Here is a 16085-nt window from a genome sequence, read left to right as displayed (position 1 = left end):
GGTGGTGCTTTCAAAGCCTTTACAGGTTACCACTTTAAAATTACTCTGGCGGTTTAGTTTTAGAAATTACTGCCCTCAATCTGACGTTCGCAATGATACCTCACATGCATGGTAAAATTGCTGTTTACATACTGACACAAGACGCTTATGTCTGTCCTTGCAAGAACAGGGCGACAGGAGTGCTTTAATTTTTTTTTTTATTATTATTATTATTTATTTTTCTTTTAATTTTATTTTTACACTGTCCCTTTCATTTTTTTCATTCAGCCTAGATTCCTACATTCATATTGATTGAAACAGAAAAAGTGTGTGTTATGCCCACCATTAGAATATACCACCCTGCATCCACCCACTTCTAATGATGGGCATATATGCAATTTTCAAAGAAAAATGTCTTGGTTCAACCCCTGAGAAATTGGAATTTGTAATGCCAACAATGAAATTCAAGGTAGTTTTACTCAAGGGTGGGGAACATTATTATTAACTTTTTGATATAGCTTTGAATAATAGTGTCTTTTACACCCTATACATCTGTGCTTTTAAGAAATGTCCAGAGATGACAGTAGTCTCCTATGTGGTTATATGCATTTTGCATGAGTATTTTTTGTGATCCAAGATACTTGTTAATTGTGTATTGTCTGCTCACAAATGTATATGAAGGGGTTGTATTATATGAAATTCAGACTTACATTGTGACTGCTATCAAAACACTTGCCTCTTTGTACTGCCAGTTATCTAAAAATAAGACCATTATCTTCTCTCTCAATTAACAATCTTCAGCAATTACATTCTATAGTTATGAAAATAAAACATGTATTAGTGTGAAAACTAAATATATTAACAGTGTTTTATGTGTGTGCCAAATAATTAACTGTTGTTTGTATGAAAGGGGCTTTGGAATTTCTTGAAAATGTCTAATATTGCTGTACTGCACATAAAAGGGTCAGTCCATCCAAAGCTGACATTTCATTTTTTTTTTTGTAGATGTTGGAGAGTTAAAGCTGAATCCTGTTGAGATTTCTGTGCTTGAACCCGAGACCATTACTAAAGGATTTTACTATCCCTAATATAATTTCTTTTTTTTTTTTTTTTTTTTTTATATCATGTAGACAGGAGAAATAGGAGTACTCAGAACAAAAGAAACTGAGATTGGATCTATGATAAGGGATCTCACATGTGGAGTCCCCCACGGGAATGCAAAAAGGCAACAGATAACTTGGCCCACCAAACTATACCTGCTGTATAATTAAAGTGTTACTGTTAGGTAGACTTAACCTTCAAGATCCCAAACTTACTTTTGTTTTTAAAAAAAAATCTGTTATAAAAAAAAAGCAAACACTTGGAAGTAAAGCAATTCTTTAATTATATTAAATTATTTTATTTTTTTTTGCGAAGTTCACTGATGTTATCCTTGCAAATCTGCAGCTGAGTTGTAAATATCTTAGCACCATTTGCTTACTTATTCATACAGTTTAATACAAAATTACTTTGCTGTTTTTAAAATGAATTATATTAAACAATTTTAATGTTCGTTTTATTGTCAAACTATTTTTGCCTTTAAAAAATGAACTTAGTTAGCTGGATTTCACCTGAAGCTCTTAGTTATCTTCTTCAGTCACCTCCTCTATCTTGAGGGACTATGTTTTACACATGGTCAGATTTGTCTCATCATTGCTAGGTGGTGCCGCATCCCCCCAGGACACAGCCCATAGGGGTGTTTGGGGGGGATGGGTCACTTCTGGATTTACCGGACCAGATCGCGGAACGTTGCTGCAGGACTCCAAGCCTGTGCTCTCAGGTACTAGCAGCGTACGTTCCCTACTGAATACTTATTGTGTAAATGTACACCCGGTCCTAAAATTCCATGCCTTTTAACATGTAGTGTACACTATGTTATTATCGTATACTTGTTATTGTGATATATCTCAATAAATTCTTTTTGAAAGTAAAAAAAAAAAAATGAACTTAGTGATTATCTAAATATGTACAATTTTATTAATATAATTTCATTAGAGATGTTGAATATTATAAGAATAATAATGATATCAGAAAAGCTTCACAATAGAACATTTCATAAGGACTTTTTTATTTCAATCTGAACACTTCTATAATAATTAAGAGGCCATTTAAGGCACTGCAGTGTGAGTTAGACTGTTCAATGTCCTCTCTTCATAATTATATGGTACATGTTTTCATAATGTTACTTTAACATATAAAAACAAAACAAAAAATGTAAATCATTTTTGTATTAATATTTCTTTGGATATTCACCCTGTTAAATCATTTATTATAATGTTCATTTCAAAGCCACCACTTCACCGGGGATTCAGTTGCTACTATAAAAAAACATAATATACCTCTATTTAAAAGAAAAAAAAAATGTCTTTGCAATCTCTGGATACATTGTTCAATTTGTTTAGATGTTCTTTTCTGAATAAGATGGTGTCAGACACATTTTTAATTTCCAACCATAATGTCCCATGTGTGATCACCAACACCACAAAAACATCATGTGGCATTTATGTAGTCATTTAATCAGCAGTAAAAACTGAAGATTTGATCAGCAGTAAAAACTTACCTCTTCTTAACTTCCACACTATAGTCAGTAATAACTAGCTCTGTTAGCTCAAACTTGAACCTTTGGGTCTACACAATGCTATAAACTCTCTCCTTGCCCCATGAAATTCAAATTTCTCAGTGAACCTGTGTTCATTTCATTAACCTCATCATATGCAGGAAGGATGGAACAGGAAGTGAAGAGAAAACTTCATGGAGTTCTAACCTTTCAACTGCCAAACACACATCCATTTTGCTGTTGTTTCTCTGATAGAGAGATGTTTACTTGCTTCCTGTCACAGTAATAAAGTTGTCAATAAGGAGAAAATGTGTCTTGGAAATCTCCCTAATGATGCTACAGACAGCAATAAAAACTTGACAAATGTTTAATGAGATTGTGGGGGTTGGATTAATAAAGGAATAAAGGATGATCATCTAGTAAAGTGAATGTTAGTGAATAGAGTGAAGCAGTGTTTAACCACTTGCCCTCTGGAAGATTTACCCCCTTCATGGCCAGGCGATACGGCACTGCATTACTTTAACTGACAATTGCACAGTCGTGCAACGCTGTACCCAAATACAATTTAGGTTCTCTCTTTCCCCACAAATATAGCTTTTTTTTGGTGTTATTTGATCACCTCTGCAGTTTTTATTTTTTGTGCTATAAACAAAAAAGTCTGACAATTTTGAAAAAAAACTTTCTGCTATAAAAAAAAAATTCAATAAAAAATTGAAAACCTCAAATGTCGTCATGAATTTAGGCCAATATTGTATTCTGCTATATTTTTTGTGTTAAAAAATCCCATCCCAATAAGCGTATATTGATTGGTTTGCGCAAAAGTTATAGCATCCACAACTATGGGATATTTTTATTAATTTATTTATTTTTTACTAGTAATCAATTTGCGGACACTAACTGACACTTTTGACACTTTTTTGGGACCAGTGATGCTAATACAGTGATTAGTGCTAAAAAAAATGCATTGCCACTATACCAATGACACTGGCTGGGAAGGGGTTAACATCAGGGGCAATCACAGGGTTAAATGTGTTCCTAGCCAGTGCTTGTGTACTCTGGGGGAGGTGCTTTTACCAAGGGAAGGCAAAGATCCACGTCACTGCTTTGCAGGAACACAGGATCAATGCCTTCCCTCCTCACAGAACAGCAATCTACCTTGTTTACATTCTGCCTGTGTACCAATCAGCGGGTGCCAGCAGGAGTGGGTCACTGGTGATGTGCGTACGAATCCCAGGCCCGGAAGTGTCACATCATGTACTAGGTACATTATCTGGCACAGAGCGGTCGCCCTGCTGCAGTATATGAACGGTGGGCAGTCCGCAAGTAACCTAATGAAATTACACTTCCAATCTTTATAAATGTTGAGAAATATTTTTATTACTCACTAAAACCATCGCCATTTTAAATAGTAGTGTGATACTCTTAGAATTGCAATACAGCTACAAATTTAGGATCATTACTTTTTTGTGGAAAGCAATTAAAATCAAAAAGCAAAAAGATGCAACACTTCAATTTCACATTTAGAAAAAGGTCCCTTGGTTGTCAGCTGAAATGAGCAAAATGCCAAATACTTTTTGTTTGTGCCCCCTAACTTTTTTTCAGAAATAAAAAGCACTTTGTAAGTATGAAGCTTTATAAACCTTTGGTATTAAAAGTTAAATAGTTTTCCATAATATAATCATTGAATAATATATTCTATCTGTATACATTATAGCAATCCCTTTAAGCATAAATCATATTCTATATTACACAGCAATAAAAAATGCATGCATTTTATGTAAATGCAAACCTATTGGCTCTGTGCTGAAAGTCTTTTTTTTAACCAAAGAGAGAGTATCTCACTATTTTTAAAGTCTGCTTTTAAAGGTTAGGCGTCATTATTGTTTCTTTAACTATGTTTAATAAAATGAGAAGCAGTTGGTGTGAGTCCCCTCTCAGTGGCTAACGAAGGTGAGTGAAATTTTGATCTTTGGTAATAGGATTTTACCATTAAAGAGAATAACCTCGGTATCAGCCAAAAAAATGTTGTTTCAATTAATGGTGGCCTGAACCTTTAATAAATAAGGTTGAACAATATTTTTTGTAGAGGACTCATTATCCCCATGTAATCCCTTATTTAAAAAATGTAACCTATTTATGAGCTCATTCCTGATCAAATTCCAAGCATTGATTAGAATCCAGTGCACTTGATTCCAAGGAGCTTAGTGATCCTGCTGTTGAACCTGTGCCTTCGTAAGCATAGGTATGAAGGGAGTCAGGTGGGAAACTATATGGGTCTGTATCAGCTTCTTCCAACTTCTCTGAAAGGTATTCCCTAAAAATAGTGACATCAGGCCCAAGTCCCAAGGACAACCTATACATACTTTGAATGTCAGTTCTTATAGTTCTTTTGCTTTTATGTTCTCTCATCACTGTTTGATGTCTGAGTCCTGTGATATCAAATGCTTCCGTATCTTCTTCTCCCCCACCTTCATCATCATACTTAACAATATTTTCCTTTAAGTCTTCTCCTTTCTCATGGAAATGTGTAGGACTTTTCTTGCACTTTACGTGAACAATTACAGCCAATCCTATTGAAATACACAAGAAGATAAAGATCAAGTTTGTATCTTGTAAACAAATAACATATCCTTATTGGTTCTGTCTTTCTTATAGTATATGGTAAATTGTTTGTATTTTTTTATTGTAATTAAAAAAAATATCTATCTTTAGTACTTGGTCATCAAACAAATAGTAAATTACTGCATATACTGTATATTTATTTGTACTGTTTGTGTTTTAAAAAAAACAAACATTTGTTTTGAAAAACATTTTTCAAAAAACATACATCTTTACCTTTACCTACATGTTTTTTATGTGTATTAAATGTGTAATGAGTGAAGACTCTATGCTCAGGAGTGGCTATGTTAGGAGTAGCTGCCAGCACATAAAGGTCTTCATACAGTACCAAAACCAAATGTTCATAAAAAAGTGCAGCGCTTAAAAAGCAAATTATAAATAAATTCATAAATTCATATAATCACATAGGTTATTTTTGTGATTATATGAAATTATATATAATATGCTTTTTAAGTGCTGCACTTTTTTATAAACGTGTACTAAATGTGTGCAACATACTATTATATTACCTGGGACAAAAATTGCCAGTTTTGATTCTAGGGGAAGTTTCCCAGTTCTTTGAGCCCCTGCAACAATATGACCAGGACTGGCAATGCACTTCAAGTATGACACCCCCTTTATAACTGAAGAAGGGGAAAGCATTCCCTGCCCCAACCATTGTTACCCCCCCCCCCCCAAAAAACAAACAAACACTGATTTAGTTAAAGCCTAACTGAACTTTTTGTTTAAAAAGCTAAGTACATTCAGACTGCATTAAAACGCAATAGGCAGTCTGCATTCATTAAAAGCAAGTAAGAGAGAGCTTTAGTGACTACAGAGGTAAAGGTCTGACTTATTTGGGGTGTGTTTGACCTCTGCAAAGAGCTCATTGCTTCCCCATAGAGATCTAAGGTACAACTATGCAGCATGCTTGTAAGACAAAAGGCTGTGGCTAATTTTCAAAGAACACAAACTGAAGGACTTTGCATACTTTGTTTTGTTGTACCTGGAATATATTTAGCCTATTTAAACTGATGGTTTGGTTGAGCTTTAATGTTTTTAAAAGCTGCTAACGGGAAAAGTGTTGGCTCTCCTATAGTCAACCAGTCTGTTTTCTCTTAAATGTCACTGCCCAATGCTGGCTTATGAGAGATGCAGCTGCATCTAGAGTGGAAAAGAGGATAAAAAGAGTAACACAGTTTCTGCCACAATATTTGGCAGTGGTGGGTAGCTTTAAAAAAATTGGCAATTAGGTGCAACAAAAATGCAGAGGCAGGGTAATGTTGTTAACTGCTTGCCGACCAGTGCGTGACGATATACGTTGGCACAATGGCATGACTGCGCAAATGGGTGTACAGGTACATTCCCTTTAGGACATGGCATTGTGGGTGTACGGCCGCTGCGTAGTCTGTGACCGTGCCCACTGGTCCCATGGACTCGATGTACGCCGGGACATGTCACAGAGCAGCAGAATGGGGAGATGCTTATGTAAACAAGGCATTTCCCCATTCTGCCTTGTGACATGACAGAGATCTACTGCTCCCCGTCATTGGGAGCGGTGATCACTGTCATGTCAGTGTTAGCACATCCACCACAGTTAGGATCACTCCCTAGGACACACTTAACCGCTTGATTGCCCCATAGTGTTTGACCCCTTCCATGCCAGTGTCATTTATACCGTAATCAGTGCATTTTTATAGCACTGATCGCTGTATAAATGACATTGGTCCCAAAATAGTGTCAAAAGTGTCTGATGTGTGTGCCATAACGTCGCAGCCATGATAAAAATGGTAGATCGCCTCCATTACTAATAATAAAAAAAAATTATAAAAATGCCATAACTCTATCCCCTATAACTTTTGCGCAAACCAATCAATATACACAAATTGCAATTTTTTTAACCAAAATTTATGTAGCAGAATACATGTCAGCCTAAACTGAGAAAGAAATTCGTTTTTTATATATTTTTGGGGATATTTATTATAGCAAAAAGTAAAAAAAAAATGCATTTTTTTCAAAATTGTCTCTCTTTTTTTGTTCATAGCGCAAAAAAATAAAAACCTCAGAGGTAATCAAATACCACCAAAAGAAATCTCTATTTATGGGGAAAATCTGAGAATTTTGTTTGGGTGCAACATCGCACAACCGCACAATTTTCAGTTAAAGTGACGCAGTGCCATATTGCAAAAAAATTCTCTGGTCAGGAAGGGGGTAAATTCTTTCGGGGCTAAAGCGGTTAAACATGCTACTTTTTAAAATGACTTTAATAAATAATAGTAACCTTGCATTATAAAAATGATTGCTGTCTTTTTAGGTCCTATGTTTTATCCTATAAATATTGACTTTCCTTGGCGTTATTGTTCCACAATGCTATAGCAAACATACACCTAGAACTATTCTATCTGTATCCACAAGCTATGCATAAGCCATGGAATAAACAAAAATTATGAGGTTGGTTTACTAAAGGAGTAAACACATAAATTCAAACGTCACGTAAGTGAGCAAGCCTAACTGTTCAATGTTTTCTCTGATCATTCTTCCTAGTCATAGATAATATATTATAAAATTATATATATATATATATATATATATATATATATATATATATATATCTCACAAAACACAAAAGTGAGTACACCCCTCACATTTTTGTGAATATTTTATTATATATATATATATCGTGTGACAACACTGAAGAAATGACACTTTGCTAGTGAGTGTAAAGCTTGTATAACAGTGTAAATTTGCTCCCCCTCAAAATAACTCAACACACAGCCATTCAGGTTTAAACCGCTGGAAACAACAGTAAGTACACCCCTAAGTGAAAATGTCCAAATTAGTCCCATTGATTCATTAGTGTTACAAGGTCTCAGGTGTGCATGGGGAGATCTATAATATATAGTCAAAATGATTGGGGCACCTGCCTTTACACGCACATGAACTTTAATGGAATCCCAGGTTTAGTTCGTAGGGTTCAATATTGAGTTGGTTCACTCTTTGCAGCTATAACAGCTTCAACTTTTCTGGGAAGGCTGTCCACAAGGTTTAGGCATGTTTCTATGGGAATGTTTGACCATTCTTCCAGAAATGCATTTGTGAGGTCAGGCACTGATGTTGGACAAGAAGACCTGGCTTGCAGTCTCCACTCTAATTAATCCCAAAGGTGTTCTATCAGGTTGAGGTCAGGATTCTGTGCAGGCCAATCAAGTTCCTCCACCCTAAACTCGCTCATCAATGTCTTCATGGACATTGCATTATGCACTGGCCCAAACCATTAGGTGGAGGGGGCAAAATGGTGTGGGGTTGTTTTTCAAGCTTGGCACCTTAGTTCCAGTGAAGGGAACTCTTAACCGCTTCCCGACCATCTCACGCAGATATACTGCAGCAGAAGGGTACGTACAGGCAGATTAACGTACCTGTACATGGCCCTCTAAGAGGCGGCTTGCGGGCACACACGTGCCTGCTGGAAGCTCCATGACCATGATCGCGAGTCCCGCAGACTCGATGTCTGCAGAGATACACGTGATCGTCTCATGGTGAGGAAGAATGGGGAGATGCTAATGTAAACAAGCATCTCCCCATTCTGCCTAATGACACTGTCACTGATCACCACTCCCTGTGATCAGGAGCGGTGATCAGTGAAGTGTCACACCCAGCCCCTCCCCCCACAGTTATAATCACTCCCTAGGACACACTTAACCCTTACAGCGCTACCTAGGGGTTAACCCATTCACTGCAAGTGACATTTTTACAGTAATCAATGCAGATTTTTTAGCATTGATCGCTGTATTAATGGTCCCAAAAATCTGTCAAAATTGTCCGATGTGTCCGCCAGAATGTCACCATCATGATAAAAAAAAGCTGATCGTCGTCATTACTAGTAAAAAAAAAATCAATAAAAATTCCATAAAACGATCCCCTATTTTGTAGACACTATAACGTTTGCGCAAACCAATCAATAAACGCTTATCTGCGTTTTTTTCAAAATTGACGCTATTTTTTTGTTTATAGAGCAGTGATTTCTAATAATACTTAAAGTGAAACAATAAAAATGAAATATTCCTTTAAATATTATGCCTGGGGGGTGTCCTTAGTATACCTGTAAAGTAGCGCATTGTTCCTATGTTTATAACAGTAACACAGCAAAATTACATTTCTAATAGGAAAAAAAAGTAATTTAAAACTACTAGCTCTAATGTATTGTCGGGACCCGGCAATATAGATGAAAATCATTGAAAAAAACAGCATGGGTCCCCCGTCCATTACCAGGCCCTTATGGATTTTAAGGGGAACCCAGAGTCAAAATAAAAAAAATGGCATAGGGGTTCCCCCAAAATCCACACCAGACCCTTATCTGAGCACACAACCTGGCAGGTCGCAGGAAAAGGGGGCTGAGAAATTGCCTCCTGAACTGTACCATGCCACATGCCCTCAACATGGGAAGGATGCTTTGGGGTCTCCTCTAAAATTCCTTGTCCCCATGTTGATGCTTTGCTCAGTGCCTATTATCTTTCCTATATAGCAACAAAATTATTATGTTGCTGTTATTATTACATTTATTAAATTAGCATGCATTTTTTAGCAGGACAAGTAGCATCTACATTTTAATAGGAAATTGTGTAAAATATATTTATTTATTTAATTTTTTCTGCTCATGCTCCAAGTGTTCAGTTACAACATCTACTTTGTTGATACATCAGCATGGAGTATTAAGTATGAATCATTGCATTTTATAGCTGTTATTCCAATATGAGGGGACAGCGAGTGTGTGTAATTCTTTGCATCGTTGATGATAGCTTGTCTGCACTTCAACGGAGAGAATCCCCCAAAAACGGTTGTATCTGACAAAGTAGCTGCCTGACACTCATGATTTTGCATCATAGGTGTCCAAGAGTGGAACTGAGTGGACAAGAAGGTTCATGGAGCTAAATATGTAAAGAGTTGGAAAAAAAATCATTAATAAACAGTCTAGCATACCTCACAAAATATGCACCAACATTCTAACTGCAACCCTTATGTTTGAATAAAGCCCACCTTCCCCTTCCATACTTCTGCCTTGTGCACAAGATACTCTAAGCTGTGAAATTTTTTGGGTACATTTTCATGTCAAGAGTAACATGTTTGCTGCCTCATTGGGGATAACAACCAACATTCTTGGGTTGCTAAACTACTCAGGTCTCCCCCATATTCCACAATTACTAATGATTTTGTAGCCCCAAGGCAACTACTATAAGGGCCAATTAGCCATTATTTTTATGTATGTATTTTGATGCATCAATGCACACTTTATTGTGTTTCGCTTTAAAGCGTGACACGAATGGGTTGCATGCATTTGCAAATGCGTGCAGACTAAACCCCTGCTTTTAACGCATACTGTTAGACAGGTTGATTTGGTTGTCTGTGAGCTGGTTGTGAGTAAGCTTGGTTCTTTTCCCTTGGATTAATTCTTGGGCCTGTTTATAAGAATTAGATATGCATTATATTATTTCAACACAACGTGCCATAACACCTTACCGTGTGTTTTGGCATGCTGCCATGTAGCTGGGCTACTTTAGTGTGTTGGGGTTCCATTAAAAACAATTGGTACAGCAACACATGCAATGTGTGCTTACCACAAAACAGAAAAGTGTAAAGAAGCCCTTTTTTCTTGACATTTGTTGGGTACAACATTCACAGTTTATTCTACTAATTTTAGTATGCACTAAATGCAAACAAAGCTAGACAAGTGAATGTGTTTATACTCACACACCTTTTGCATACCTGCCCCACAATTTTTCAGAAAAAAATAAATAAAAATTGATATCAGATGGTGTCAGGGGAAAACATACAAGGTATAACATTTACATCTAAGAGTGTTTCTGCTTACCTAGGAGTACAATTGATAAGACAGAAATTGCAATAAAGGCCCCGGAATTGAAAAAAATCCAAAAAAAGCCTTTTTTTCTGCAAGACTCTTTATCATTATTAGTGCTACAATCACAAACTTGAATTGTTAGCGTGGTGGTACTGCTGAGTGAGGGAATCCCATTATCACTTATTATAACCGTTAAGTAATATATTGGATTGTCTTGTAAACTATATCCATCCCGCAATGCCAGAATTGTAGCTGTGTTATCTGTAAAAGAAAAAATAAACTATTAGAATCAATATTTATTTTTTAAGTGAACAATCAAGTCACACATTTCATTTTCATTAACTACTTGTTGTTACACACTTCATGGCAAAGATTATATCTGAGTCGGAAGTAAAGTTAAAGCACAAACTTGTGTATTAGTGATGTAGACACAGTGGGAGGGAGAGCTCTCAAGAGTTCAAAGCAATATACAGTACTGAAATAACCGTGTGAGAAGAATACCAAAATCTCTTTATCTATTGGACACAAAAACATTTTTTTAATAGGGAAAATTGTAATTTACATTACAATGGAAATTCCCCTGATATGGCATTGTAGTAAATTTCTAAATGTTTATTAAGAAAAATTATTGTTTTGCATAATCACAAGAATATCCATTCCTAAAACATGTCAAAATTATGGTATCCAATGTATGTAGAACTTATTTAATACTACCTCTAAGCAACCACACTCTGAATGTTGATCAGGAAAAAGTTCCAATCCTAACCAATGCCCCCTTTGTTTTTATAAAGTGATATCCCATATCACTTCGACAGTAGAAACATTTTATCAAAAGGATAGGTCAGATCAGTTAGACATAGAGTTGCCATCCCCAATGACTTTTTTTATTGACAAAATATAGAAAAATTACTGACAGAGCACATTTATACTGACACCATGTGCGTCCACATAATGAGGCAAGAGGGGCAAATGCCCCCCTTGGAATTGACAAGGTGTGTGGTCTCAGGGGAAGCTGCATCACTATGGGGGGCTGTCAGGATGTTTCCCCCACTCCCCCCTCTCATGTCGACAGCATGGGAGAAGAGAAAGCGTTCTGCCTGTTCTTGTTCCCTCTCCATTGGCAACAATGGAGGGCCAATCAGAAGAAACTAGAGGGGCATCATGGGAAATGTGCAGCTACAGGAGACATGGGAAAATAAAAAGGACTGTGCGGGGGGAAGTAATAGCCCCAGCACCACCAGAGAGAGCCACACTATACTCGCACCACCAGAGAGAGCCACACTGTACCATCACCACAAGAGAGAGAGCCACGCTGTACCCACACCACCAGAGAGAGCAACTCTATACCTACACCACCAGAGAGAGCCACTCTGTACTGCGCCACCAGAGAGAGCCATGAAAGCCTTGCTGTACCCACACCACCAGAGAGAGAGAGAGAGCCACGCTGTACCGGCACCACCAGAGAGAGCCACGCTGTACCCACACCACCAGAGAGAGCAATCCTCTACCACACCCCCAGAAAGAGAGCGCATTGCTGTCCAGCACCACCAGAGAGAGCATGTCAGTTTCACTGGGCAGTGTCGGCACAATAGGAGACAGACAGTTTTAGCATTGTATGGCCACAATAGAACTGAATTTACAGTATATGGACACAATAACGCCTTTATGCTAGTGTGCCCATATAGCTGCAGTTGTGCCCATATAGATCCTGTTGCACCCATATAGATGCACAACAGCAGCTATATGAGCACAATAGCATAAAACTGTTATTGTGCCCATATAGCTGCTGTTGTGCCCATATAGCTCGCTCTCCCCTTTATGACATTGTTGAAAAGGGGCAGAGCATAGGTGACCTTAAAATGATGCTCGCCCCCTAAAAAAAGTTCTGCAGACACCTTGAACTATGTAAGAAAATCCTAATATAAAGGAAGACAATCTATATTTAAAGGCTAAATTCACCGTTAAGGAAAAAATAATAAATGCACATATTTTTTGCTGGAAAAAAATATACACTTGTATTGTTTACACAGGAGCCTGCAAATCTGTGGATTGTGGGTGCAGTGTCAGGCTCTAGCAGACATTTAATCCATCTTTCTGCCCATACCTCCATACTGGCTTTCAGGTAGAAAGCTGGAGGATGTGTTGATGGACTAGAATTGCGCTAATTAGCACACTCTTAATTCATTGAGCGCTACAAGTCATCTGTCATGATGGAAGATGGGACCTGTAATGTATTCATTCACAGATCCCTGTGAATAAATGATGTGGTTATGTGGACAGAGCCCAACACAGTCGCACCAATTCTAAATGTGACAGCCATTGCAAGGCAAAGGAACCCCCACCAGCTGTCATGGGGGCTCAAGGGTGGTATTTGTGGAGCTTTAGCAACATGTTATACCCTAAATAAGTGTGTACCTTGTAACATATTCCTAAAGATTAACTTAGCATTTAAAAAGAGTACAGACAAACATATAAACATTAACAATAATAGTAAGTAGTAGTTTGTCTGGCTTTACAATTAAAAAGTGAAAACTGTGCCAAAATTTGACCAAGACTAGGACTTTAAAATATATGGAAAAGAATAGAAAATTAGGTTCTGTGTCATTGTGTGCCATGGTGAAAAATGTGCATGACCAATGGGAGAGTCTTGAAGGGGTATTGAACATGTCCGTGCTATATACAATGCACATATATACCACAGTCCTTATACCCACAAAATACTAATTACATTTTGTGCCAAAACTGACAATCTCAAGGACACAAATAAGTCTCAGGACAAAGTTTTTTTTTTTCAATTAAATGTTTTAATCACATATGTTTTTATGCACACAAAATGGATATTTTTGTCTTTCTGGGCCTACCTTAACCACTTCCCGCTTGCTGTATAATAAATAGACGGCAGGTGGGATGCACTCTTGTTCTGGGACAAGGTCACATGATGACGCCCCAGAACCGCCTCTCTTGCGAGCCTGAGGGTACGCGCAGCTTTGCGATCACAGACGCACCGTGTTCCTAGGACATGGCTTGACCCTGATGACATGGCTCTTTACCAATGTGATTGGCTGTGTCAAATCACAGCCGGTCACAAGTAAACAAGAAAGTGCCATTTATCGTCTCACACTGACAGAGTGTATGGCGAGGAGAGCTGATCAGTGACATCTCCTTGTAGGGGATACTGTACAGGTAATCAGGGCACTGATTATCAGTTCCCTGATTATCAGTGCCGCTTCAGCAGTGCCCATCAGTGACACCAATTAGTGCCCATTAGTGATGCCAGTCAGTGCTGCCTTTCAGTGCCCATCAGTGCCACCCATCATTGCCCATCATTGCTGTCCATGAGTGCCACCCACCAGTGTCACCTATCTGTGCCACCTGTCATTGCGCACCAGTGCTGCCTATCAGTGCCCAGTGCCACCTATCAATGCCCATCAGTGCCACATATCAATGCCCATCAGTGCCAAATATCAGTGCCACATATCAGTGCCCATCAGTGTGGCATATTAGTGCCTCCTCATCAGTGACACCTAATCATTCCCCTTCAGTGCTACCTCATCAGTGCCCATATGTGCTCATCAGTGCTGCCTCATCAGTGCACATCAGTGAAGGAGAAAAATTACTAATTTACAAAATGTACTGACAGAAACTAAGAAAAATGATTTTTTTTCCCACAATGTTGTACTTTTTTCATTTTTATAAAAAAATACGGAAGTGATTAAATACCACCAAAACAGGGCTATTTGTGTTAAAAAAATGATACAAAATGTTTTGCCACATTCACATCAGAATCCTCCCTTAGTTCAGCATCCTAGAGTGCTACCACCTTACATCAGTGTCCCCATAGAGCCATCACTTTACATCAGTGCCCCAGACTCCATCTTACAGCAGTACCATTAGAGTTTTACCATCTTATCTCAATGCCCCTCATACTTCAGTACCCTCAGAGAGCCATCACCTTACACCAGTTTGCCTGGAGTGCCATCACCTTCCATACGTGTTCCCAGAGCTCTAGCATCTTATATCAGTGCCCCCAGAGGGCAACAAACTTATATTAGTGCCCACCCTGAATGCCACTACCTTATATTTGTGTCCATAGAGTGCCACCACCTTATAGCAAGATTACCAAAGTCATCCCCTTACACTAGGTTCCCAAATGTGTCACCCCCTTGCATCAGTGTCCCCAGAGCCCCCCTCCTTACATCAGGGTCCCTAGAGTCATTCCTCTTCTCATATCAGGGTCCCCAGAGCTGCCCCTCCTCCAACATTGGATCAGGGTCTCCACTCTCCAGAGGTTGCCTACCTCCTTGCATGTTGCATCAGAGACCACTCTGCTCTATTAGTGCACTGCAGCCTAGCGTGAAAAACCTGGAAGGTAGGGCTCTGCCTGGAAGTTGGTCCAGACTCTGGAGGAGGAAGTTTCATTCCTTTGCCCTGAATGTTGGGGATGGAGCAAGCACTAGAGTGGGCAGCAGCAGGCGTGAGGTGGCACTGCAGATGAGGCAAGAAAAAAATGAATCATCTGGTGTTATAAGATGTAGTTGACTCATGTATCTCCTGGTGCCATCCCTAGATACAGTGCAGTGTTGTTATGGACATCATATGACCATAAAAAACATTCACGAAGAGCTATAAAAATCACAGTGATTACGGATGGTTGGCATCCCTGGTTAGACATGCTCTTGAATTACCCTAATCCCTAATCCTAAATGGTGAGGATTTTCCAGTCTTTATGCTTTTTATGGAATGCCTTTGCAGTAGCAGGGATTGTCCTCAAAAAATTGACCCATGTCTTTCCTACCCATACACCAATGCACCTCTAAATTTACTGCAGTAATCCTGGAAAACAATCAAAGCTATTATGTATCAATTAATTATGGTTAAATTCTTTCATCATGTTTATACAATATATGCACTAGACATGTGTGGTTCGTTTCATACAAATCGAAAATTTGTACGAATTTCCATAAATTTGTACACTCAGAAGCATCCAAAATACGAATTTCTATGCTTCCTTAATTGTATATGAAATACAAAATTTCATTGATGAATTTCGGATCCAAA

The 16085-nt window shown here is 38.2% G+C and overlaps 1 protein-coding gene across 3 annotated transcripts in view; it reads right to left on the bottom strand.

Moving 5' to 3' along the window:
- Nucleotides 1-3926: 3926 nt before the first annotated feature.
- The window catches only part of LOC143997028 (cadherin-19-like), a 228743-nt gene continuing 216584 nt past the window's right edge, over nt 3927-16085 (bottom strand). For all 3 annotated transcript variants that reach the window (XM_077492387.1, XM_077492386.1, XM_077492385.1), the window contains 2 exons: nt 11040-11288; nt 3927-5145 (listed from right to left, as the gene is read on the bottom strand). In XM_077492387.1, the coding sequence (XP_077348513.1) occupies nt 4718-5145; nt 11040-11288 (677 nt within the window). In that variant the 3' untranslated portion in view covers nt 3927-4717. The remainder of the gene's footprint in view (nt 5146-11039; nt 11289-16085) is intronic.

The sequence above is a fragment of the Lithobates pipiens genome, unplaced genomic scaffold, assembly GCF_037356315.1.
Source record: "Lithobates pipiens isolate NorthernLeopardFrog02 unplaced genomic scaffold, aLitPip1_a1.2 Scaffold_19, whole genome shotgun sequence".
Lineage (NCBI taxonomy): Eukaryota > Metazoa > Chordata > Amphibia > Anura > Ranidae > Lithobates > Lithobates pipiens.
Note: the sequence above shows the minus strand (reverse complement) of the source record. Positions and strands in the feature narration are given on the sequence as shown.